Source organism: Meles meles, chromosome 21 (genome assembly GCF_922984935.1).
Source record: "Meles meles chromosome 21, mMelMel3.1 paternal haplotype, whole genome shotgun sequence".
NCBI lineage: Eukaryota > Metazoa > Chordata > Mammalia > Carnivora > Mustelidae > Meles > Meles meles.
The window spans coordinates 28,363,557-28,389,297 of record NC_060086.1 but is presented as its reverse complement, the minus strand read 5'-3'; the positions used below and the strand labels follow the sequence as shown (position 1 = coordinate 28,389,297).

At 46.8% G+C, this 25,741-nt stretch overlaps 1 protein-coding gene across 1 annotated transcript; it reads right to left on the bottom strand.

The window, feature by feature from the left end:
• Window positions 1–1,668: 1,668 nt before the first annotated feature.
• Window positions 1,669–25,741, bottom strand: LOC123933614 (transport and Golgi organization protein 1 homolog). Its single transcript, XM_045992953.1, has 19 exons — window positions 25,699–25,741; window positions 25,037–25,100; window positions 22,058–22,144; window positions 18,833–18,964; window positions 14,089–14,110; window positions 13,225–13,313; window positions 12,914–12,994; window positions 12,451–12,561; window positions 11,892–11,955; window positions 11,587–11,725; window positions 9,261–9,362; window positions 8,552–8,612; window positions 8,409–8,444; window positions 8,262–8,329; window positions 8,044–8,138; window positions 6,986–7,050; window positions 4,906–5,053; window positions 4,244–4,326; window positions 1,669–1,799 (listed from the first exon to the last, which is right to left on the bottom strand). Exons 3-19 carry the CDS (start codon window positions 22,121–22,123, stop codon window positions 1,779–1,781), a joined length of 1,383 nt encoding a protein of 460 aa, XP_045848909.1. The 5' UTR covers window positions 22,124–22,144; window positions 25,037–25,100; window positions 25,699–25,741; the 3' UTR covers window positions 1,669–1,778.

Genomic DNA, 25,741 nt, shown 5'->3' with positions numbered 1-25,741 from the left:
TTTACAGTGGTTGGTTGGTTGGTTGGTTGGCTTATCTAGTTGTGGATTTTTATCTGGAGCTTCCTGTCCGTTCGCGTTCATTGGGACCCTTTTCTCTTCAGCTTTACATTCACCATCTCATGATGTGCTTTCTATTTGTCTCTATCCCTAGACAGTGAGAGTGGAGCGGGATCCCTGGGCGGCTACAGAAGCCCTTCCTGCTGAGGCCTCTTGGGTCAGAAAAGCCGGTGGCACGCCCTCTGCTGGCCATCGCTGTGCACGCAGAGAAACTGCAACCTTCCTGTTGGGAGGTGTGCAGGTTCCCTCTGCTGGCCACCCCGGGAATCCCTGCAGTGCTCCGAATCATGGCATCTCAGCTGGTGGGACAGAGGGTGCTGTCTCTCTCCCTGACAGATCCTGAGGCTCGGCCCCACAAACCCCTGCCAAAAGAGGTGCGCCCATCTTCCCTAGTGAAATGGCATCTGCACAGCTCAGCCCCAGAGAGGTCGGAGCTGTGGGCTCAGGGAACTCTGAGGCCCAAGATTCCCACCTTCTCTGGTCTCAATGCTCAGGGCACCTACATAGACCTCCTCCACCCCCTTCCACCCTCCACCTTCACACACCTAGGCCAGTAGCCCTTGCTAGCACTGGCCCAATCCCCTCACCACTCACTCAGTGTCTCACACAGACAGTCTCTTTATCACTCCACACCCTCAGGACTCCCAATCTGTGCAGCTCTGTCCGGGAACACCATAGGGAAACATCTCTACTGTCTACCCCCTCTCCTGCCCTCATTCGGCCCAGGCCCTGTCACAGGGTGTGACAAAGCCATTTACAAAGGATGCTCAGGCTGACCCTGACTGCCGCAGTGCAGTTACCAACCTCTCCTGGGCAGCATGTGGACAGACGGACTTGATACTTTGGTGGCCCAGCCATGACCCCAAAGCTGCTGGAGGATGACTGCGTCCATGACCTGGGGAGAAGGAGGTCTTTGCAGAATCCAGCAGCTCTTCTGCAGAAGGCATTGGCAAAAGGGGCCTAAAAGGTGACAGAAGCATACACCCAACTCCTCCTGCTGCAGAGGAAGGGATGGGTCTCCTGTCAGTGACCTCTGCCCTGCCCATCCCTCAACAGGTTAACTGTGGGAGGACTGTGGGGCATCATGGGTCTTACCAGGAAAACCGCCACCATCAGCTCCCCTCAAGGCCCCCCTGGTGGTTGGGAGGCAGCTGGTAAGGTGAAACCACTGCACAAAACCCGGATTAATGCAGGGCCTCCTCACCAGGCTCTCAGGGCCTCACCAGACACTCCATTCTCTGCTCACTGTCACAGCAGACCACTGCCTGGGGACAGGCACCTGTCTTGGTGATCACGACCCGCTCCAAACTAACAGGTGCCATGTGCTCAAGAGGATCTGTCACCAGAGTTAATACAAACACCAGCGGATCTAAATTCAAGCTGGGTCCCCTCCCCAGAAGGATTCCTGGGGTCCCTTGCAGTAGAGGGACCATGGAGGGTAATCTTGCTCTATCCTCTGTCACCACCACTGCCCCCAGGGTGTTATCTCTATGTGAAGGCTTCACCCTGTGCACTCCAAGGAGAGGGACTGTAGGTTCTCCTGAAGGCAGACGCTGACACAGAGACAGAACCGTGAACGGTTTATTGGGGGGTACCAGGAGAGACAAAGCACAGGGGACAGGATGGGCAGGGAAAGCATTCAGACCACCAGGCAGAAAACATCCATATCTTTACTAAATAGAAACTCATTGAAGCCTGGCTGCTGGAGGTCAAGGAAGTCTTCAGACTACAAAATGATTAGCCTGTAAGGCAAAAGGATTTGGGTTAGTACACTGGGACCTTATGTTTTCCCAAATGCTCTTTGCCTCCCATAGTGTATCTGAGGCCTTGGATGAACACTTGAGTGTGGCCACCTCTGCAAGTCTATACCTAATAGAAAATAATTCTCTTCACATCTGACATATAAATCTCTGATTGTACCCATTCTCTTAACTATCTTTTACTTCATTGTGGCTAGGACCTAAAATTTAATAGAAAACGGGGCACTTTGCCTTGTCTTTGAAATGAGAATTGCCACTATCTGGGCTGAGGTGTTACACTCTTAGTGTATTTTGTGGACTTAAATGAACATTTTTTGGACGCTCATGGGCATGGAGCTATTTTCATTTAAAGAGTGAGAACAGTGAATGCTCAGAGCCCAGATACTTTGTCAATTTTGTTTTTTGAGACAGAGACAGAGGAAGGGCAAACGTGTGAGTGAAGAGGGACGGGAGAGAAGATGACGGATAGAGATACGCTCCACGCTCAGCACTGAGCCTAACTTGGGGCTCAATCTCAGAACTTTGAGATCATGACCTGAGCATGAATCAAGATGATGCTGCATAACCGACTGAGCCGCCCAGGGGCCCCTGCATGTTCTTTATGTACATCAACTCCTACTGCTCTAGTGACCTCAGAATCCAGTATGCTCCCCCTTTCACAGATTAAAAAAAAAAAGCTAAGGCCCAGAGAAGGCCACCCTGAGAGCTGGTATTTGGGCTGAGAAATCAGGAACACAGGCAAATCCGCAGGATACTGGGACTGACGTCCCAGGGGAGGTGCACAACTGCAGGCGGGGTGGTGATGCAGATGCAGAGGCTGGTGACAGGGCTCCAGCTAGGGCAGCTACTCGTCAACCCTGACGCCCCCACTAACAGTCTGACTCAGGCTGAGGCAAGGGCGGCCACCCTTCACCGGGTCACCGTCCCATCTTCAATTTTTCTCACTGGGAGACATAACCTCAGCCAGACGACAATCCCCAAAGACCATGTTAAATTTCCCAAGTCTCCATGACAGTCTTTCACGTGGTTCAGAACCTTCAGAAATTCAGGGAAACAAAGCTCCTCATATACTACAGATGAACGGCTTCATGGCAAAAACAACATTCTGGACAAATAATGGCATTATCCACACTGTGTGTGTGAACACGTGCAGCAGTCAGTACGGACTGCACGGTGTCCTCACACTCACTCTGAAGCTGCTGTCCTGCCGGGAATGGCCTCACCCTCCCTGAGAGAAGCCCAGCCTCTCCCTGAGCACCTCATGCCTTCTTGGCATCCACAACCTCCTGTTTCCTGTTACTTGGGGCTCCCTCCCTTCCTTCTGGATACATCTCTCGTTCTTCCCTCATATGGAACTCACTGTCTATGTCCTTTCATCAGTGTGTCCCTCCCTTCTGTCAGACACACAACCTCAATTCCTCACATTACGACCAGGACTCAACCCTCCAAGAGCACAGAGCATCGTCTCTGTACCATGTGCATGCGCACACCTACTGAGCCCAGCTTTCGGAGAAGGGCAGCTCTCCGTCACCACAAGGGACCTGCCCACCCCCTCAGTATGACTGGAAGACAAGCTCCATCAATTGTATCTACAGAACAACCAGAGGAAATTTACCACCATGTCCTTAGCGGCCTTCACTCCACCATGACATGAGAGGCCTGTGGGCGGCACCACTGGTCCTTGTGGAGGACGCTCCAGCATCTGTATCTGACCTGCGCCTTGGAAAAGACAGAAGCTTCTCCCCCTGGAAGTGACTGAGCAGCATTTCAATGAACCCTCTACACCTGCCTCCTGCATCTGCCACTGTTTCTCATTCTCACCTCCCTGACCAGAGAAGACCATTTCCAACAAGTTTCCAGACTGCAGAGGACAAGGGCAGACCCCTACCCTAATGATCCATGAAGGGACCACAGCCCTGCGTCAAGCGTGTATACAACTAATGAAATGACAGCTCAAACCCTACATGCTGTAGATGAAGTGAGAGGGGTTTCATCCCTCCCAGAGCAACAAATGCAGATGCTGGATGTGCATGATGGTAAGAGACAGATGTCTGCCATTGTGCAGCAGAGACATTTCCTTCCCAACAATGGCACCTGCCCGTGCTCAGTGTGTGCAAAGAGCCAGGCACACGCATGTGTGTCCTGAGGAACTTCAGAATCTTAAAAGCACCCCCAGCCCTGTTTCCCCTTCAAAGTCAAGCCCTGAGCACCATCTCTGCCTTTGCTCAACTGACACAACCACAAGGTAAAGATCTGGAAACAGAGATGCCTGTAAGCTCCGCATGAAGACTTGCCGCTTTGGATGGGAAACAACACCACACACGGACCCCAGGATATACACAACACACACAGGCCAGGTCACTGTGCTGCGCAGAGAGGAACAGGACTCCAGAAATGGGTACAGCTGAAAACACCCCTGTACTTACTTGGTTCTCCTCTGGGACCTTCTTGGGCACAGAGCTGCTATTGTCCCCTTGAGCTCCACGGGCTTCTGAATGGGAAGGAAGCCCTAGAAGGGACAGAGGTGGATTGAGATTGGCGATGATAACGCAGGATTCAAGCCAACCACTCCCCCTGCCCGAGCCTATTCCACGCTCTCCCTCGGTCGCATCCTTCGTGTTTCTCATAGGACTCCCCTCACTCCTGTGGGTGAAGGAGGGAAGGAAGTCCCTCAACCTCGTGGATATGACCACTCTGCCCAGGGAGCAGATGTTTCCAGAACTAATCTAGAACGCTGGACAACTGGGGCCTCCACACATGAGTGTGATGTGAAGGTTGTGCTTTCTCCAGCCCAGAGTCCAAAACATCGTGTCTGCACAGTGCACCTGGGCAATGCTTCTATGTCTGTCCTCTGCGAAATGTCCCTTTTCTTCTCCACGACAGACACCTGCTGCCCAGTTCTGTACGGTGAACCAGAAAGTCCATGAGATGGATGTCCACCCAAAGTGGAGGAATGTTACCATGTCCTCACTCAGGCTTATCTTTGCATTGCAAAGCCTTGTGGTACCACCTCTCCATCTTCTCCTCTAATGGATGTGGTTCAACTATGAATATGCTTTACGACTCACGTCAATTCAGATCATCTCACCATGTGGTGGAGGAACGAGGTGTGGCTGAGGCCCCCATGGCCACCACTGTGGAGGTGGAGGAGGAGGAGGGAAGCCTGGCCCCATGTGGTAGGGCACACGGAGGGGCCCTGGGCAGCGAGGAAATACTCTCACACCTGTACCGACCTGCTGAATAGACAGGAAAATATTTTAGTAAAACAGACAAAAGTTGCAACACCAAGAAAAGAAACCAAAACAAAGAGTTCTCAGCACCTGGCTTCTTCAGGTGAGCTGCATCGTGCTAGAAAACGTACATGCCCCTCCCAGCTGGTGCCAGTACAGTGAGGAAAGAGAGGGCAATGGCTGTTACAGGAATAGCCTGTCACCAAACATCACTGCCCATGTCTGCCCACGTTCACCAGCAAGAAGTAGTGTCTTAAAGATGAAAAGGATCATTGCAAACTAGTAAAGCAGCACATTCCAGACACGGGGGCATCGACGTCCAGGACAACACTTCCTCTTTCCTCCTCAGCCACCAGAGAAGATTTTTTTTTGCTCAGAATAGAGAGAATGTGATGCAAAGTTTCTGACCACTTGAGAGGAACCATTTGCTTGTAAGTCCCCGACTATCCCCACAGTTCCTCGCCTCCTGACAACGGGTCCTCTACTCTCTACAGTTTCTGTCCATGGCCACAAAGACCCTTGAGGAAAGTGGTGGTTGTGGTCTGACAGAGGCACTGAAAAGTGTTTTCCAAGGATCATGATACCAATAACCCTTATGTACACTCAGCAGCTGTGTTTGTCTTAAAACAGAGTCATTTGGAATTTTCAACGTACGGAGTTCCAGAGTCATTTTGTCCAATGGGAAAAGAACATGGGAAGGCCAAATAAGAGAATTCACAAAAATGTATATGCTTCCCGATGGAAAACTCCACACGTGTGATGAGAAAAGAAACCAGCTCTTATGGTAACTTAGGACCAAATGACCTGCTCCTGGAAGCCCAGCTGAAGGGCTGGGAGGCACTGGTCATGCAGGTAATCACTGGCGTCCCCCATTAGAATGTGTGTGCGGCTTGTGATTATGACAGTGCGCCTGAGAGCTTTGATACTTCAAATTACTTGGAGAAAGGGTGTATGTACGTGGGTTCTGCACAGCATGTTTTCCAGCAGAGGTAAAACAGGGATGGCTAATGAAACTTGTCCTGAGAACATTCTAGACCGCAAAGGAGACAGTATAAAATACAGAGAGAGTTTTCCCCAGGTTCTGTTTGTGAGGATTACCAGACCCATCTAACCCCGGCATGAGCACTACACCAGTTGCACCTGAACATAACCTAAAGGGAGTCGGACCAACCAGAGGACTTCACTGTGGAGGGCACGGTCCTCCTCCCCCCGTTACTTCCCTGGGGTGCACTGTGGGCAGGCAGGGGTGCACACACACGCACACGCATCTTCCCTACCACCAAGCTGCAAGACAGTAGCACTCGTGCCAGAACGGCTACCCATCTCCTTCGTCTCACCTATAGCCTGGGGTGAACAGAGGTCGGGGGGAAAACTACCGTAACCCCATGTTAATATAGGTCTGCACCTCGACAGAGACAAGGAGTCTGCCACCAAGGATAATCAACTAAGGAAAAAACTACATTTCACACACAGGCCGGAATCTACATGCAGGACCACACTCCCCCATCATGGCAAGCACAGCTTCTAATTCTGTACATTGAGAACAAACACAATGAGAGGCCATGGGAAGCCCAGTGTCCACACGTAGAAGTGCAGTTGCTCGTGGGTCAACCGGCAGCCCACCAGCCCCCGCCTGAGCAGCTCTGCTTCCCTCCCTGACAAAGGGGTCTTCTACACTCCACAAGGGCTGTCCATGGCCACAGACTCCGCCAAGGAGAAACGACACCATCGCATATCTCTAAGCATCTACAGATTTGGGAGGAATCACGAAATTGAGGATCTCTAACGGAGCAGCCCAGAGGCTCCTGGGTGAACAGTGCGCATTCTGAAACGGATGATCGCAGGACACACGCAACACCACAAGGCCAGGACAGGGTGCTGTCCACACTGCAATACATTTCAGAAACGGACAGAGCTGAAACTGCCCACAATACTTACCATAGCCATCTCTGGGTCCTTTCGAGGGTCGGTGCTGCTGTTCATCCTGGGAACCGGTCTCGGTGCTGGATCAGACAAAGGACAGCGGTTTATTGTGGTTTGCATGCCCTCCATGCCTTCCTCTCCCATCTTGCACTCTTTCCCACACTCTGGTCCCTTATCAGAGGGTTTCACCCGTGACTCAAGTGACTCCTTTGCTAAGAGAGACACCAGTCACCTGACTCTTGCGGGAGACACTCCAGGACCCCGGTTCCAGAGTTTCCAAAAGTAATCCATCACGTGTGGACAGGTCGGGGTACACCTGGCTGGAAATCAACACTAAAATTGGGGCACTCAACACACATCAGGCAAAATCACTTTGTCTTCATAGATTAAACATCTAAGTGAGAATAGCTTTGGGTGGGTGACATCCACACAACCCGACATGAAGGGCCCATGTTCTCTTTTCAGGCCACAGGTGGATGGCTCATTTGTCCAGCCTGTGGATGAGACCTAGCATGCATGACTGCCCAACAAGTACACATTTCAGGGAAGAAACAGACTTTGACAGTTGTATAGTCACGAACAAAGAAAACATAGGCAGACTGAGCAATAAAGCTATGGCATTGCACCGATAACATGAGAGGAGTAAAATAGATTTCATTGATGAATGTGGTCCTATAGATTACAAATAAAACAAAAATATAGGAACCTCCATAATGAGTAAATAAATGCCCTTTTTCACAAATAGTCTTTTTTTCCCCCCAAGGCTTGACCACTGAGTCGAGCTGGGCAGGGAGCTCGGCTCCCACCTTCTCAGGCTCACCTCTTCAGAAGGGGGTAGCAGAAGGGAAGGTGTGGAGGGGTGTGAGCTCCATCTGTCACAGCAGCAAGTGTCCTGCTGTCTGGGGGCATATGAGGAAAGCACCCTCCTGTCACCCCTTCAGACAACCTGCAGGCCTTACATAGTGCTTGTGATTCTCTCCAGGACACACAGCGATCACGCACAGGAACGGGAAGGAAACTGTGCGCTTTCACAGCAGAAATCAGGCTGCTGCATTTCACATCATGCTCCCTACCTTGCCACAGAGGCTTCTGCAACTCAGGCCTTGCCGGCATCGGTCCGTGCCACATGGATCCCACAGGCAGCATCTCCCCTTCCATCATGCGCAGTCTTGAACACAGAAAAAGAATGGACATCTCTAAGAATTACAACACCACGTCCTCTCCTGGGCACTAAACAGCATACCCGTCACCCATCCAAACACCCGTAAAAACGCACGTCAAACTCTCACACCTGTATTCCAGGTAGGCGTTCTCCCTTCTCTGCTGCACTATTCTCCTCTCCCAATCTCGAGTCTTCATCTGTGGGAGAAAAACACACCCACCTTCAGTTGTGCCGAACTGTACCCGAAACGAAGACGAGGAAATGGAAAACACTCACCCAGTTAGCCGCAGCTTTCCTCTCCTGAACTGCAATCTGAAAAAAGCCAACACACCAAAAACCCACGTTCAGGGCCCCAAGGGCTACTACCATCCCTGCAGGGGGTGCCAAGGGGTCAGTGTGTTGGGCATAATTCAGGTTACCTGGTGTTTGAAGGTGAACTCGGCCTCCAGCAGCTGATCTTGCATTTCTTCCACTTGTTGCCTGTGAGGGACAATTGTTTTCATCAGACAAAACCCAACACTGGGTGTGATTTTCAATCATCTGCCCAAGTGACCATCCTCCTCTCTCAGTCCCCTCATACAATTGATCCTGACACAGGAAACACCTTCACCTGATTATAATTGGAAGGATCAAAGCTATTGTTACAGCCTTTCCTTAATTGTTTTTCGTCGCCTGCAGGTTCAGAATTGACATAATTTCCTTACCCGTTTTCAATCTTTCCCTCAGTTATCACATGACAAGTGTCTTTTGTCATGAAGCTCTATTCTCCTTTAATTCTATCCTCACCATGGTTCCCAGGGTTGCAAAGACCAGCGTCATCAGATGGCACTACAACATTTATAGGTAAGATTCGTCCTAGGACAAACTGCTCTCCTCAGGATGAGGACAACTGACACCAAGGACGCTGCTGTGGAGCCAGTTTTCACAAGATCATGCCAGCACTGGGGACCATGACATGTTTAGTAATGTAATTGTTTTGTTCCTTATCTTTCCGTGTCTGTTAATTCTCTCTGGATACATCCTCTGAATTTTTGTTTATATTACTTGAGTCCTAATAATGCACAAAGATGAAAAATGCAAACGGAACAGGGATTTCAGGAGCCAGTATAATGTAGTGTCTGGACTTACCTATACTTGTCCATTTCTTCTTTGGTTACCTTCAGATTTGCTTCGGCAGCTAACAGCTCATTCTTGGTTGCATTCAGTTCATAAATGGTCTCTTTTAGCTTCCTAAGATGGGAAAGATATATCCATTGTCCAGGAGACAAGGTCCTGAATTTCTGCCATTTATCCTCCCAGCACACTTGATGGCCTAGCTTGGAATGTCTCCGCTAAAAGCACAGACTGACAACACAACAGGGAAATGAATGAAGGCCCCATTTAGGCTTAAAGAAAAATCAAACTCTGGCTGCTGCCAAGTTCCCTGCAATTGGACTGCCTTCATACTTCTCTATTTCAATTCATTCACCATGTCAGCAAATAACATTGCACTTTGTGCCCTCTCAGAGTTGGTCATTGGTTTGCGATGGAGAAGGCTCATTTCAATTCAAAGCGAAAAGCCAAGCCTGACCAGCTACACCCATTAGGATGAAGCAGTGGCCCATCATTAGTCTCACACCTCCATCCGGAGCCCTGATCCTCAGAGCAAGGCTGGGCCCAACACACTCAACCCAAAAGGAGCCTTCCAGAATGTGGCTTCACTGGCATGGAAACTCTCCCACACATATCTAGGCTTTAGAAGTACAACCCCTGCCCCCTCGTGAAAGATCCCGGTATAGGAAAAGGCCAATCTTCGTGCCAAAAGTATGTCCTCAAATAATCCAGGTGAACTGTCACATACTCAGGGTGTTGTCTCCAGGGAACAGACTTCAGATAGAAAACTGTCAACTCCATTGAGTCAACCTTCTTGAACAAGACCAAGTGCATGAATAGTGAACACAGCAAATGGTGATGTTAAAAATGTTGGTTTGCTGGGCTGCACTCAGCCTCATTTGTTCGTGGTGTCGACTGACAAGTTTTCAACAGAACATTTGTCAAGAATATATGCAGAAAGACTTTAGAAACGGAGACAAAAGCTCTACAAAGAGAAGGACATGAGCATGTGCTTCTGGTCTCTCCAGTATCCTTCAGCAAATGTCTTCTGGAGCGGCAGTCAATGTGTGGTTCAGGTATATGGTGTTGAAGAGAGAAAGGTGGGCAGGACACTGGACCACCCCCCAAGAAGAACTTAAAATGAACAGAACCCAGGTGCCTGTGAGAGAGAGCAGCCTCTACCCCTGGAATGGGAAGAAATAACACAAAGATGAGTCTCCAGGGAAGACAAGGAACAGTTTTGCTTTTCAACATGAATGAGGGACTCCAATGTCCTGATCTCCTCCTGAGAAACAAAGGAAACCCTGGACACAAGAGCAAACTTGTGAGTGAATGCACCCAAGTTCTAAAGAGCACATGAAGAAACATGAGAACCAGATGGAGAAGGAGGAAGCCTAGGAGAAAGTCAGCCTGGCAGTGGGAGCCAATCTCCCCAGGACACATCAGTGAATTCCAGAACAGGCGAGTGAATACAAAGTAAATGAACAAGCAACCTTTGGGGGACAGGTTGGAATGCAACAAACGATGTTCCCATCCAGCCAACAAAGATGAGACTCAGTGAAACTGCAGGCTTTGGTACGGATCTGGGAGAGTGACACCTAGAAAATCATGTGGAGGGGTCCCAGGCTGGCTCAGTCATTAAGTATCTGCTTAAAAGTATTTGATTCAGGTCGTGATCCCAGTATCCTGGGATCGAGCCCCACATTGGACTCCAAGTTTGGCAGGAAGCCTGCTTCTCCCTCTCCCACTCCCCCTGCTTCTGTTCTCTCTCTCGCTGTGTCTCTCTCTGTCAAATAGATAAATAAAATCTTTTTTAAAAAGGAAAATCAGGTGGACAGGAAATACCCTGGCCTTCTTAGCAATTGGGCTGCAGCGAATGATCTCAGTTGTACACCAGATGACGGGACCCAGTATTGCTGGAGCCCAAGCCCTCGTTCCACAAAGAAACTTTCCTTATTTCTTCAGGAAGAGAATTCCATTTCTCTCTCCACATTCTGGACCCAAGTCTCATGCTGAACAAGAAATGAACCTAATGCAGGACGTGTAAGTGCACGTGGTTAGAGTGAAACTGAAGGGACAATGTAGACTGACCCAGAGGGGATCCAGGTATCAAAGTGACTAATGCTGGCACCTTCCCCCTTCTACCCCAGTGAATCACACAACAACGTGTGGCAAGTCGTTAGAACAGACAGGAAAATGCAGGTTACACAAATCAAGATAGGAAGGACACGCGCAATTCTACAGAAAGCATTTGGCAAAAGTACTCTAAGGTCCCATTCCAGAAGTTCCAAATACACTTATCTAGACTTGCCACCACATAAATTTATGCAACAGTATTTATGACAGAACAGCAATAGCTTACTCTTCTGCAGTCAGTTTTTGTCTTTCAGTGAACTCCACCACCATATCCACTTTCTTCTTTAGCAGGTTCAATTCTGCTTCTTTAGCTGTTTTCTGAGAACGCAGGGCATTATACTGGTCTTCCAGGAACTTTTCATATTCTGTAAAGGATGAGTTTCCTTTTGCGTGTTTGTGCCATGACCCAAGAACTTGCTTTTGATGGGGAAAGGAGAAGGCCAAGACCGTGAAGGCAGGAAGGCATTCTTTCCCTTGCCGATGCAAACTCATTGCCACCATATGGAGATTTCTTTCCCCAAAACAACGTACCTTCCATTTCTTGGTTTTTGGGTGCCAAGGCTCTCAGTTCTCGATCATCCAATTCATCTTGGACCTTTAAGACAGATTTGAGAAAAGACATATGAGGGCACCAAACAGGACAGGATCATGGAGGGCAACAAAGAAAGCCCTTGAGGCATAAATAGAATAAGGAGAAAGTAAGGAAACTGGTTCATGTCAAAAAACGCACAAATGGCTTTCTTAGTGGAACAGCTACAAACCAAAAAATCTTCTACTATACAATTGGGCTTGCTATCGCCCTTCATCGCTCATGTATTTTGTGGCATTATCTACATAACTTGGAGGGCAGCGCTGAATGATGTGATGATTACCCAACTGTGAAATAAACCATACTTCCTAGACCTTGCAATAGCCATCCTCATGGTGGTGGTCCTAAGTGAAATCGCAGCTCACTGTTCAGTAGGAGCTGCAGTTCCCAGACACCCACTCTCTACTGAGTAAACAGCACACGGGTACACTGCACTCACCTCACCCAATGAACCAAAGCCTCCCGCGCCACATTATAGGAAAACTAACACGGAACTCTTACCACATCCACATTCTTGATATCCTTTTCTCTCACAACTTGTAAGAGAGCCTGTTTACAATGAAGGATGTCCTTCAGATTTTCATTAATCTCTTCCACATTTTTGATGTTCTCCTTCAAGAAAATATATTGAAATATATATATGTATTGAATGAGTGACAATGATTCATTCCTTGGGGCATTTGGGTGGCACCTGCATGGTCCAGGCTGTGGAGTGTCTGACTCCTGCTTTCGTTTGCCTCAAGTCCTGATCTCAGGGTCATGGTATTGATCCCTGCTTCAGGCTACACACACAGCATGGTGTCTCCTCGGGATTCTCTCTCTCTCTCTCTCCTTCAGACACCCTCCCCTCACTCTTTCCTTCTCTCAAATCAATCAATCTCAGAAATAATAATAATAGTAATAGTAATTCATTATTTTTATTTCTGTTCTTAGAACACAATTCAGGCAAAGAAAGGGTTCTTACTTTCAATTTATTTACTTCAGCAAGGGAAAGCTTCTCTCTTTGTTCTCTCTTCGTTTCTGCTTGCTTCTTTGCTTCCCTGATCTATAAAGCATATGAAAAAGGAATCAGAATCCCAAAAGAGCATCATGTTAGAGAATCCTATCTAACAATGTGTAACTCCTTTCACAAAGAGAGGCGGTGCTCTACATTTGTGAAGCTTCTCTTACGCAAGGACCACTCAGGATCCCATGAAATAGATCAACAGAATGAACTAGCAGAGGAGAAAGTGACCAAAATGAAATCACAAAAAGTATTTGAAAGGGCACACATACCTTCTCCTCCCAACTAGCTATGTTTTTCTCAAGATCTCTGTTTTCCTTTTTAAGGTCATCAATCTTCTTCTTTATTTGGTCTAAAGTAACTGAAAGGAGAAAAAAGAATTTTAAGATAATCAGCAAAACCAGCGACATTGAATAATCCCAGTGGGATTGAATGATGCGGCCAGAGACACATTCTCTGACACGTGGGTGTCACTAACTTGTTAGCGTTCCCATTGTGCCTGAAGAAAGCAAGCACTCACAGTGATGAACAATGACATTCGACGGTTTCCAAATCGCCTGATGGCCACCCAGGCCGTCAACAGCCAGCACCACGGAATCACCACAATCCATGGGCCCCAGACACTATCCATTATCCCCGCTGGCACACATTCTATTCCATTCATTCTCCCCTGGGAGGAAAGTCTCCCACCACTTTAGACTCAAAACCATGCTTTAATCCTTTCCTATGACGCATGCTCTGCATGGCAATATCTGCCTTCTTCTCTAAGTGTAGCCTGTTTCCTAGACTCAGAGAGTTTTCTCCTCTTGACATTTCACCAAGAGCCAGCTCCTGGCGAAATACTCACTCCAGACCTCAGGCTGTGATCATCACTTGCCTCCTACACATCTCTCTGCAAAATTACACCTTGTATTCTCCCTAGTCCCATGAGGTGTTCCTCCTCCTGGTCTCGTAGAGAGGACAACTCCCTCCACATTGTCACTTAGACTCCACACGGGGAAGAGAACCATTTTCAAGACTTAACAAGTCAGTGAGACATCAGAAGTCACCATATTCATCCTCATCAAATTATAACCACATCATACACATCAAAACCGAGAATTTTTGGCAAAGAAAACTGAAGCTGGAAATCTTACCTCCATATTGTCGAGGCTTTATCTAAGAGAGGAAGAAACAAAGATGAGCTGGATTTCAAAACATATTACGAAAATGATACAGGAAGGAAAAAAAACATATAACGAGTAAAAATCTATAGTTCAGATAAATACCGAATTTGTAATCCAAAGATATTACAATAATCACTTTGCTTAGCAGAATGATTTCACAGGATTAAAAAAGAAGACAGAGTTAGAATTTCCTGATTAAGTCATCATAGTTCACAATCCATTTCTGATAAAGAGCACAAGTGTGTATGACTTATTTTTGACCCCCAAATCTATTCACATTCTATTCAATGAATGTTCAACCTATTCAATTTTGACAAGGGATCATGCAGACATTTACAAATATTCATTATTTCACCATTTCCCTAGGTTTTTTTAATGTTAGTAACATACAGTTTGTCATTAGTTTTTTCTCACTGTATTTATTGAGAAGGAATTGAAACACTGTCCCCAGCTTTACTGAGATACAAGTATATGGTGTACAGTGTGTAGATTTGATATATTTATAGATCACAAAATGATTACCACCACGGCTGCTCTTTCGGCCTGCCCCATGGTTTCTTTTTGTGGTGTATGTAATAGAGTATTGCCGTTCTGTATCTTCGGATGAATTTAGTGCAAGTTCCTGCCATCCTAATTACAACACAAAACATTCCCCTCACTGTCAGTTTGTTGACTGCCTCTTTCCACTCAATTCTACCCTACAGGTGTTGTGTGTCTTTTTTGTCTTTCATGGGGCATGTTTCTGGGATGCATCCATGTTGCGTGGGCCTCAAATCTCTCAGACGGGTATCGTGGCAAATCATTACACTATGTGTGACCTTTTGTGTCTGGCTTCACCCATTAAGTTCTTTGTGGAGATGCAGAACCAAGAGAATTAGCAGTAAAACATGTGGGAAGAATTTCAGATTCCATAATGGGACAAAGGGAATAGATGTTAAGGTCTTGGAAGCGCCCACAATGGATTATTTTGTGGCCAACAGAATGGTCTGGGAGAACCTTCAAATTGGATCATATGCCAAGTGGGAAGGAAGGTATTAGGTGATCTGTATAAACCAGGGAAGCTTGGTAGGCACCATGGGGGAAACCCGCAGGGGCTTCCATGGGTCCCTTGGAAGAGCTGGTCTTGACTTCTACTCCAGCTAATTGCTGTTTGGCTTTCCTGAGTTTTGCTCTGTGGTACATGAAACAAACCTGCAGTACGGTGGAGTGGATCTCCAGTTTCCAGGCCAATTCTTTCTGAAGGTTGGGGAGCAGGGTATGGATTGCTGCTAAGCAAGGATTCAAAATTGGCCAGTCGTTTTTCAGTGAACGTGGTTCCTTTCCTTTGTGAATGCTTCTGGTGCTTTCCTTTAGGAAGGTCCCTGTGCTGGACATCCCAAGATCTAGCTGTGTCCCCATGCTCTGGTCCTGTGTGTCTCTCATTAGTTTTTGATGCAGTGTTCTAGGATTCACTGTTAGTGTATAACACCCAGTGCGCCATGCAATAGGTGCCCTCTGTAATACCCACCACCAGGCTCACCCATCACCCCACCCCACACCCCTCCCCTCTAAAACCCTCAGTTTGCACCCAAAGTCCATAGTTTCTCATGGTTCATCTCCCCCTCTGATTCCACCCCCTAATTCATTTTTTTCTTCCTTCTCATAATATCCTCCATGCTATTCCTTACGTTCCACAAATTACTGAAACCATATGATAAGTGACTTTCTCTACTGGACTTATTTCACTTAGCATATGTCCTTAACGTTTTTGCAACCCAGTATCTGCACTGAAGTATAGAACCTGGGACTATTTTAAAGTCCTGGAAGGAAGGACGAAAGAAGGCAGGCAGATAGGCAAGGGAGCAAATGCTGTGTCATAGATATGACTCTTTCCTTCTCTAGAAAGCTTTCCTGAAACCTTACAAAGAGTTGTCTGTTTGCTGAATTCACACACAGTTAGGGCACATCAGGTGCTATGAAGCTTCCCAGACTGTTTCAGACGGAGTGTCATCAAAAAGAAGTAAAAGCCATCGAATGAGAAAAAAGAGTGGCCCATGATGAGAGATGAAGCATAAGCCAAGACAGAAAGACAGCTGATGTTTCCAAAAAGGGGAGCCAGGCAATTCAGACTTGAGTCATCCTGATGTTATTGAAGCTCAATAACATCTCGGCCAGACCTCATTTTGACACCATTAACATATTTCCCCAGTCAAAAGTTTTACAGGATGATGAGAGATTGAGGCCAACCCCCAAAATCTTGCCAGGATATTGGAATCTCACCATGCTGTCAACAATCCAGTCATAATAATGTTGTTGGGGAGAGTGCATCAGTGCAGGGCAATCAGAAAACCATAGTTATTCCTTGAATTTCACATGTTGATTAGGAACCTCTGAGCTCCCCTGGCCCTTGTCACCAGCCCCATAGGCAGGGGAAGTGGAAAGGTCGATGGCTACACCAAATGCATAATAGTTTTCTTTTCTCTTTGAAGGGAAGTTTTCTCCATTGGCAGGGAGAGGGGGAATATCCCCATTTAGAAAGAAGCTCAAAAGGGGTCTTTCTTCTTAGAAAGGACTGCCCTCAAGCGAAATTATGTCACCAGAGTCTAACTCAGGGTTTCCCAAAGACTAAGCCACAGAGGTGAGGGAAATACTCAACTCCAGTGCCCTCTCTCCCTGCCTCAACGATGAATACCTCAGTCTAACCCCGAGCCAGAGGAGCAGCAAACATCACCCTAACACACACCTACCTCAGTTCCTTTACCAGGACACAGTATCTAGATTTCAACACAACCCTACAAGACATACTACAGGTAAAAACTATGACATCAAGCACGAGAATCACACTTCCTGTGGCAGAAGTGATGGGTTAGCAGGCTGGGACTTTAAGGTCCCTTCCATGTATGATACTGGATCTCAGGGAAAAGTGCACAAGAGGAAGAAGAGATGGTAAATGTGGGCAGAGATATGAAACTCTAAGACTGTAACATGATTCTGGACAACACCATTACAGAACTCAAGAGTGCTTGTGCCGGCTTCATGAAGAGACTCAAAATAAACCAGAGGAAAGAATCATTGACAGTAAAGAATGTCTAGTAGAAACTTCCTTCCAAAAAGGAAACAGAAAGGGTGCCTGGTTGGCTCAGTGGGTTGAGCCTCTGCCTTTAGCTCAGGTCATGATCTGAGGGATCAAGTCCCGCATCAGGCTCTCTCCTCAGTGGGAGTCGGCTTCCTCCTCTCTCTCGCTCTGCCTGCCTCTCTGCCTCCTTGTGATCTCTCTCCATCAAATAAATGTTAAAAAGTTATTAATAATTCAGAAAAGCAACACAAAGACAAAAATTACAAAGACAGCACAGAAAATCCAAGACCGGTAGGTCACTGCAAAATGTGTAACACACACATAATAGGAATACCTATTCCTATAGGAGAGTGGACAGAGAGATATTTGAAGCAATAATGACAGAGGATTTTCTGAAATTAATCGACTTACCAAATCAAGATCCAGGGAAATAAAACATCTAATGCAGGATAAATATCAAAACACACATACAAACAACGAACAAAAAACACCAATGATGTCTCTTATAGAATATTCAGCTACAGATCATTAAAGACAAAGAAACAGTTCTGGAAATCTGGAGCAGGGGTTGGGAGTGGGTGGGGGAAGGGGGAGAGGGGAGCAGTAACACGTTACTCCAGAGGAAGAAGGATGAGAATGACATCACACTTCTTTTCAGAACCCATGCCATCAAGAAGGATGAAATGTTTATAGTGTTTAAAGAAACATCAAACTAGAAACCTGTGGCCAGTGAAAGGATCCTTCAAAACACACCACAGAGTAAGGAAACCTGTCAGGAGTAATGACAGGCATTATTTCAATGATAAAGGGGTCAATTCTCCAAAAAGACACAACAACTTCTAATGTGCATGCATCAACAACAGAGTATCAGAGCACATGAAGCAGAAACTGAAAATATTGCTGGTGGAAACAGATGAATCCATTCCTACACCGGGAGAATTCAAAACCCTCTTATCACTCATTGACAGACCCAGAGATACAGAAGTTCCATGAGAACACAGGTGAACTGACGAGCATCACCCATCCACTGATGCAGTCTGCCCCCTAACATCGGCAGAATACTTCATTCAACAACGAAAGTATAGGCACTCCTCTCAAGCTCACATGGAATAGTCACGGAGAGAGAGGCCATATTCGGGGCCAAACAACACATGTGAACCACCAAAGGAATTGAAACCACAGGAAGTATGTTCTCAGACCACAAGTGACTCAAACTAGAGATTGAGAACAGAAAGATAGCTGGAGAATGGCCAAAAAATGGAGATGAAACAGCACACTTCTAAAGAAGACAAGGGTGGGAAGGCAGGTGGGTGGAGGAATGGGTGAAAGAGGTGAAGGGGAAGAAGAGTTCACTTTTTGTGGTGAGCACTGAGAAATGTACAGAATTGCTGAGTCATGTTGTACACCTGAACCTCACATTGCACTTTTGTCAATTATGCTGGAACTTAAAAAAAAAAAAAAAGAAGAAGAAGAAGAAGAACATATGGATCAAGAAGGCACTTCAATAGAAATTCAAAATTACATCAATCTAGGTGATAACCAAAATTGACATATTGCAGGGAAATTTGTAGTACTGAATGGACATAAAAATGTCCAGTGACTCTAAAATTTTCTGCTTATTTATGAATGAAAGTATAGAAGGTACACTAGTATACTTACGGCGAGGACGGTCCTCCAGAGGTAAATGAGAAAGGCACAGGATCCCAAGGAGGCAGTTAAAATGAGAAGCTTCCACAGAACTTCAGTCACATCAGGGCCAAGACGGAAATGGTCAGGCAAGGAAAAGACAAGCTGAAATACCATGTGAGACAATGAGGAATCTCAACGACATTTACTGTGTACCTGTCACAAAGAATCTACTTTACAAACCCTCAACCGGCCTCCAGGAGGTAAGCATACCTCTCAACTACCTCCTCCTGGAGGAGGAGGAGCACAGAGGGATGACCAAGGAGCTGGGGCAAACTTTTGGGAGTGATGAGTGTGTTTATCATCTTACCATGGTGATGGTCCTTGTTGCTTACCTATGTCCAATATCAACAAACAGTATCCTTTGAAAAGATGTTGTGATCACATATACATTATAACACACTGAAGCTGTAGGCAAAATCTAATAGACAAATCTTAAGAGATTTTACTTTACCTACAAGCACATTGCAGATTTTTTTCTACAGCTAGCAGAACTTGAGAATTTATAAGCCAACATAAAATAGACAAGATAAGTCAATGTAAACTTAGAGTAGGTAAGAAGTCAGTGACTTCTATTGTACATCCATGAAGGACCTGGAAAATCTCCTTTGGAACATTTCCAAAACTACACCCAAACTTTATGGAAGAATGAGAGAAAGCATGAATATAATGTACTAGAGGTACAAATGAGCATGTTATATGGACAGATGTTTATGTGAGAGAGAAGGGAGGCTGCTCATTAATATGCTATGTAACTATTTTCCAGTAAAAATTACAATTAGAGTTATTGCTTAGTTTCTGAAAACATTGATATTTTCCTTCAATGCTCACATTGCCTCTGAATCACAGTCCAAGATGTCAGATTCCTGAAGTACATAAAGATCTGCATAATCAGGTGATCATGTATGTTGTAAGGATATCTGTGAGGTTTGGGATCTCCAAAAGGCCAAAGGAAGGAATTCCTGTTCCTATTTCTTAGTATTGTAATTAAATCAGGCAAAAAATCTATAAAATTTAACCTTTTAAAGAGAGAAAATATTAAAGAATGTATTTATTTGTTTGAAAAAGAGAGGGGATGGGCGGAGGGAGACTGAGCAGCAGACTGCCATCTGAGCAGGGAGCCCAACCAGGCTCAATCTCAGGACCCTAGGATCATGACCCAAGCCTAAGGCAGACACTTAACTGCGTGAACCACCCAGGTGCCCAGGAATTCTAAAAGAATACAGAATTCCTGGATACGAACACCAAGGCAAGGAACACATCATTTTACAAAAACTACATTTAGACGTATTTCAGGGTAAAAGACACTAACAATGCAACTCATATTAATTCACAGCAAGCTTGAATTTTGTGTACACACACCTCTCTAGAAAGGAGCTCCTGAAATATATAACATTTTCCTCTTCAGCTCTCACAGCTGAGGTCAGGAAAATGTGGGCTAGTGGGAAAAGTACTCTGTCTTTGAATAGCCACTGTCTGAAAGAGACCAGTAGCTGTCAGCACAATGGTTGATCATGGGAATCGAATGCACAAGAAACAGAGGCCATCTTGTCAGGAATGTAAAACCTGCCCAGATGTGGGCACTCAGTATGTCCGGCAGCTGTCTGGATGCTGATACCAGTAGCTGACTCTTAACTAGATAACAGCCAGTGGGGCCGAAAACACTAGGTTCTCGACAATCGTCATGAGCAGGTGGAAGTGGGAAATGCAAGACCAGTTTGTTTAGGCAAGAGTTCAGAGATGGGGTAGGGTGAGAAAGGTGAACTGATCCATGAGATGCAGCCTAGGTAGAGGGGAATAATTCCAATCAAGATGACCGAGAAATTCCCTCTTCTGAAGACTCAAATGAAACAGAATGAAATCTATTTTGACTAGAGGTCTTCACGTGGCATGGGTCTGCCTCAATACAAGGGTCCTTCTTGAACACCGACACTTCTGGACCCCTCTTTCATAATCTGGTACAAGCAGATTTAAAGAAGTCTGCTTATTTCCAGGGGTGTTCCCTAACTGTTGTCTCTCTCTCACTCCTGGGGTACAGGTTTTACTTTTCCATCATAGAGTGAAATATTCTTGCTGGGAACCACGTATTTCTTTATATTTGGACAATCCTAAGGATATCCAGAACCTTCTTATTTGGGGAAAATCAACCGTCTGCACATACTTGGCCAGAGAAAGAACAACAACTCATTCACTTCCTGATCACATCACTCCTAGTGATTTTCCTCTGACATATATCCGAGCAGGACGCAGTAACTTAGTGTCTTCTGGGATTCTCAGGTCTCCATGGACCTGGTGGGACACACGGTTCCTGGGGACAACCTCCAAGACCAGAAGGAAAGGCCTGAGTCACAAGTGGCTAAAAGTCAACAAACCCAGAAGCACAGAGCACAAAGGACATTTCACTTTTTAACACTCTAGTCCCAACACCAATGCTTAAGATACCCAGGGCTGTCAAACATGACAAATACAAATAATGTGCTGATAGGAAACCCAACTATAAGAAGATGGACCCTGAATTTACCAGGCTTGAAGCAGGATCATCACTGGGCTTCCAGGGGCCAATCTAATACCCCTAGCTCCTATTAAATTAGAGTTCCTGCATTTTCAAAAGCAATTTTAATGAGATACAATGTACATATCACACAAGCCCCCTATTTAGGACAAAGAGCTCAATGGCTTTTCATATCTTCACAAATCCTTCCTCTTCACACTCTAAACCTGGTGTGTTCAGGTTTCCATCCTACCAAAGCTGCTCTTCTCGGACCAAGCAGCACAGACAGGACCCAAAACTCGATGGAAATGGCTGTGGCTACAACCCCTTAAGGCTGACTGAAAAACCTGCCCTGTTGTGCCTGGTCTTCAGGAAGAACTGTCATTCTTCTGAGGTTCCCATCAGGAACCCCATGAAAAAGCTGTTATTTAACCACCGTGTGAAAGAACCCAGTCAGAAGGAAGACACCACTAATAGCTCAGTCAGTTAAGTGACCGAGTCTTGGTTTGGAACAAGTTATGGTCTCATGGTCCTGAGATTGAGCCCCTCTTTGGGCTTTGGGCTCAATGCACAACTGGTTTGGGATTCTCTCTTTCCCTCCCCCCTGCCCTTCCCCATCACCTGTGCCCTTTCTTTTGCTCAAAGAAATCATATTCAAAAAATAAGAAGAAGAAGGAAGACACCAGTCAAGTGTCATGTTTACTCACATTTGGGTTTGGGGAACTGGGACACGGGAACAAGAGGAGCCAGAAGAGTAGCCTTTGCACCATCATATCCGGTCCTTTTAAGGGGCACTGTGGCCCAAGGGAGGAGGTGGAGATGGTTGGGGGGCAGGGGAGGGAGGGGTGGGGAGGGGATAGGGTGGTAATTGGGGATGGGAATAGGGAGGAAATAGAGGGTAGGATGGGGGAAGTGTTGGTCAGGAGAAGAAGGGGTCAGGGACAGTGTCGGGGTCAGATTAAGTATTCCAGGGGAAGTAGCACGGTTCAGAAAGGTTAGGAGGTCAGCAGGTTAGTAAAACAAAAGATCAGCAGGACACATTAGCAGGTAAAGTAAATTCTCAGGAGCAGTTGGTATGAAGAATCCATCTTCCACCAAGCCTTCCCCTGTTTTGAATGTTTCCTTAGCAACCTAGAACCTTTCTGATCTCTCCACCAATCAGCTGCCTTTGCCCCTAGTAGCTCAACATGGATGCCGCACGTGACCTCGTTTGTACATAGCCCCTTACCACCTGATACCCCACCATGTGCCATCCTAACGACAGGTCCTCTCTGGAACTTTGGCCATTCTTCTTGTTTGCTCCCTCCAACCCAGGTCCCTGTTCCCTCTCCTGGGTGCTCTCTCCTGCCTGTCCAAACTCCCGTCCGAGAGCCACTGGCTGAACAATGGAGAAAGCAAAGGAGGACCAAACTGCAACAACAATCAAATACACAACCAGAGTAGGAGGATCCAGCCCTCTCTCAGCAACTCAACGCAGTCTACAGAGCATCCACAAGATCTAGATCTTGATGGCAAACCATCTGAATCCCACAGCTGTCTCCACACATCTGTCCACATCCATATCCACTGTGGAGGATGCATTGATTTTAGGCACATAGGAGACCATTACAAAAATGCACCCAATTTACTTTGGCCATAAGGGAAATTTCTATTTTTTTTTCAGATGCATGAAATCACAGACAACTACAGAGCATGTTGTGGTAACATAATGTGCTATAAATCACTGATGAAAAACGAGTACAGAAATTGTGAAGTACCTCTATAAATGAAACAGGAGTAAAGAAATAGAAAAGAAAAAGAGCAACACTTGAACTGAATGATACGAGGATGATACAATTGTAATCAAATATGTCTTCTGGGCTGGACTATCATCCGGTATTAGTGTGAGAAGACTGTATGGTCTCAAAGTCATTGCTAATTGGCTGAGACATTTGAACACCTCAAACAGAGTGTATCTGTCACTTCTCTTTGTGACCCTCCTACTTGGGTCGGTGGCTCTGGGAATGCAGGAGGAACAATAGAGATGACCATTGGCCTGCCATCTTCCAGCCTCCTCCCACCCACTTTCCTTAACCCTTGATTCTCCCTCCAAAAGGATATATGCCCAGGTCACATCTTCATAGGTAACCCAATACCTATGCAGGAAACAGAACTATCTGGACACCCCACCCCTTACCCTCCGATCACCAAATACCCTATCATATATGGATATGAGCCTATGCCCTACCTTGGCCCTATAAAAGACCCTGGCCAACTCCCTCCCAGTGCGACTTCCCTCACTCCCTTTTCCAGAGTCGAGGAACCTCGCTGGAGGTTGCCCACCTCCTCCCGGTGCGACTTTCCTGGCTCCCCTTCTCCTGAGCCCTGAAACTTCACCACAGAGTGCCTTTAATAAATTTTACCTTGTGCCCTACCTCACCTGGTGTCATGTTTATCTCGCCTATAAAACTTTACACTACCCACTGGCTTGAGCTGTACATGATGAAGCTCAGAGGAAAACAATCCAATCAGACTCTCATGGCTTCTCCTGGGACCTCCAGGAATGAGAGCATTTAAAGAGAAGACTTTCACCAGCTTCTCCCCTGGGGGACCCAGGACAACACCCAGAGAGTTGGCAGCTCCAGATGTGCTGGGTGGGGACAGCCAAGCAGGTAGGCAGGGCCAAGTGTCCAGGAGACTAAACAAACCCCATGATATCCTCTCTCCTGGGCCCTGTCCTGAGCTGAACTTCCTAAACTATTTCTCCCTAGGACTCACACAATTTATGTAAATTTCTTATAAACAGGAACCATTCTAGTACTGCTAAAATAGGAGAGTAGCTTTTTTTCTAATTAATATATAATGTATTTTTTGTTTCAGGGATAGAGGTCTCTGATTCACCAGTCTTATACAATTCACAGCACTCAATACAGCACATACCCTCCCTAATGTCCATCCCCCAGACACCCCATCCTTCCCACTCGCCCTCCACTCCAGCCACCATCACTTAGGAGAACATCTTTAGCATAAAGATAAAGAAACCATAAAAAATACGCCAACAACCAAACAAGGATAACAAAACAATAGTATTAAATTCTGTTTAGATGCTGCTGTCTACCTCAAGAGCCCCAGAGTTGGGCTGCCCTGGTTGTCAAAGGAGAGACCAGCTACAGAAGGGGTGGAGTCAGATTAGCCCAAAAGTGAACAGGAGAGAGGACCAGCATGTAAGGGGGACCAGGGAGTTCTATGAACAATGGCCACAGCCACCTTGATTAGGAGGAGCATGGAATTAGAACCAGGATTAGAAGCAGGAGCAGGGGGGCGCCTGGGTGGCTCAGTGCCTTAAGCCGCTGCCTTCGGCTCAGGTCATGATCTCGGGGTCCTGGGATCGAGTCCCACATCGGGCTCTCTGCTCAGTGGAGAGCCTGCTTCCCTTCCTCTCTCTCTGCCTGCCTCTCTTGTGATTTCTCTCTGTCAAATGAATAAATAAAATCTTGAAAAAAAATAAAATAAAATAAAAGAAGCAGGAGCAGGGAAAGAAGAAGCAGGGAACACTTTGGGGGCTTCGAACAGGTGAGATCTGTCACGGAGTTAAGGATGTGTCCCCAAAGCCAGTGTCAGCCTGCCATCTATGAAACCCTTTGTAGCTCCTGGAGACAAGCCAGGAATCTAGAGTTTGAGATCTAACTCTAAGCCTTCCTGCTTACCTGCTGTGTGGCCCAGTGCTCGTTTCCTTCCGTGAATGGGGAGTGCCCGCACCTGTGTCCATACCTGTGCAGAGGACAAGAGGAAGCCACATGTTGAGCACATACAGACACTGGCGTCCTCATCTCCATGGGCCAAGAGTCTTCCCAGATCCAGCGCCTCACGTCTCACAACTGCTAATGGCAGCCTGGGTGACAACCACAGGCCCCTCCTGTGTCAGGCCTGTGCTACGCCCTGCCCTTTGCCCACATCACCTGTTGGGCTCCAGATGGCAGGAGGACACCATGAACTGTGGGGTGAGCTCTGGGGCCCTGGCGAGACTAAGAGCTTCCTGGACCCTGGGCAAGGTGAGCGAGTGAGGGATCCCACAGGGCTGGGGGGCAGAGCTCTGGGGCTCCCTGCAAGGAATGGGGGATTGGGAACCCGTGGAAAGGGCTGGAGGCATCTTACAGGATTCCTGGGTCCCAACGGGACAGATCCCACCCACACATCTGCTGGAGCCGGTGGGGGTCTGGAAGCAGCAGCACCAGCAGCAGCAGATCAATGGGATGCTGGATGAAGCTGGGAAGAATGGTCTGGCAGGTAAGTGGAATCACCAGGCTGGGCTGCCCTCATCCTCTTCCTCCTTCCCCAGCCACCTCACTGCCTCTGACTCTGACTTCACCCTCCATCATGGCGTGGGCAAGCCAGGCAGAGGTGGACACTGG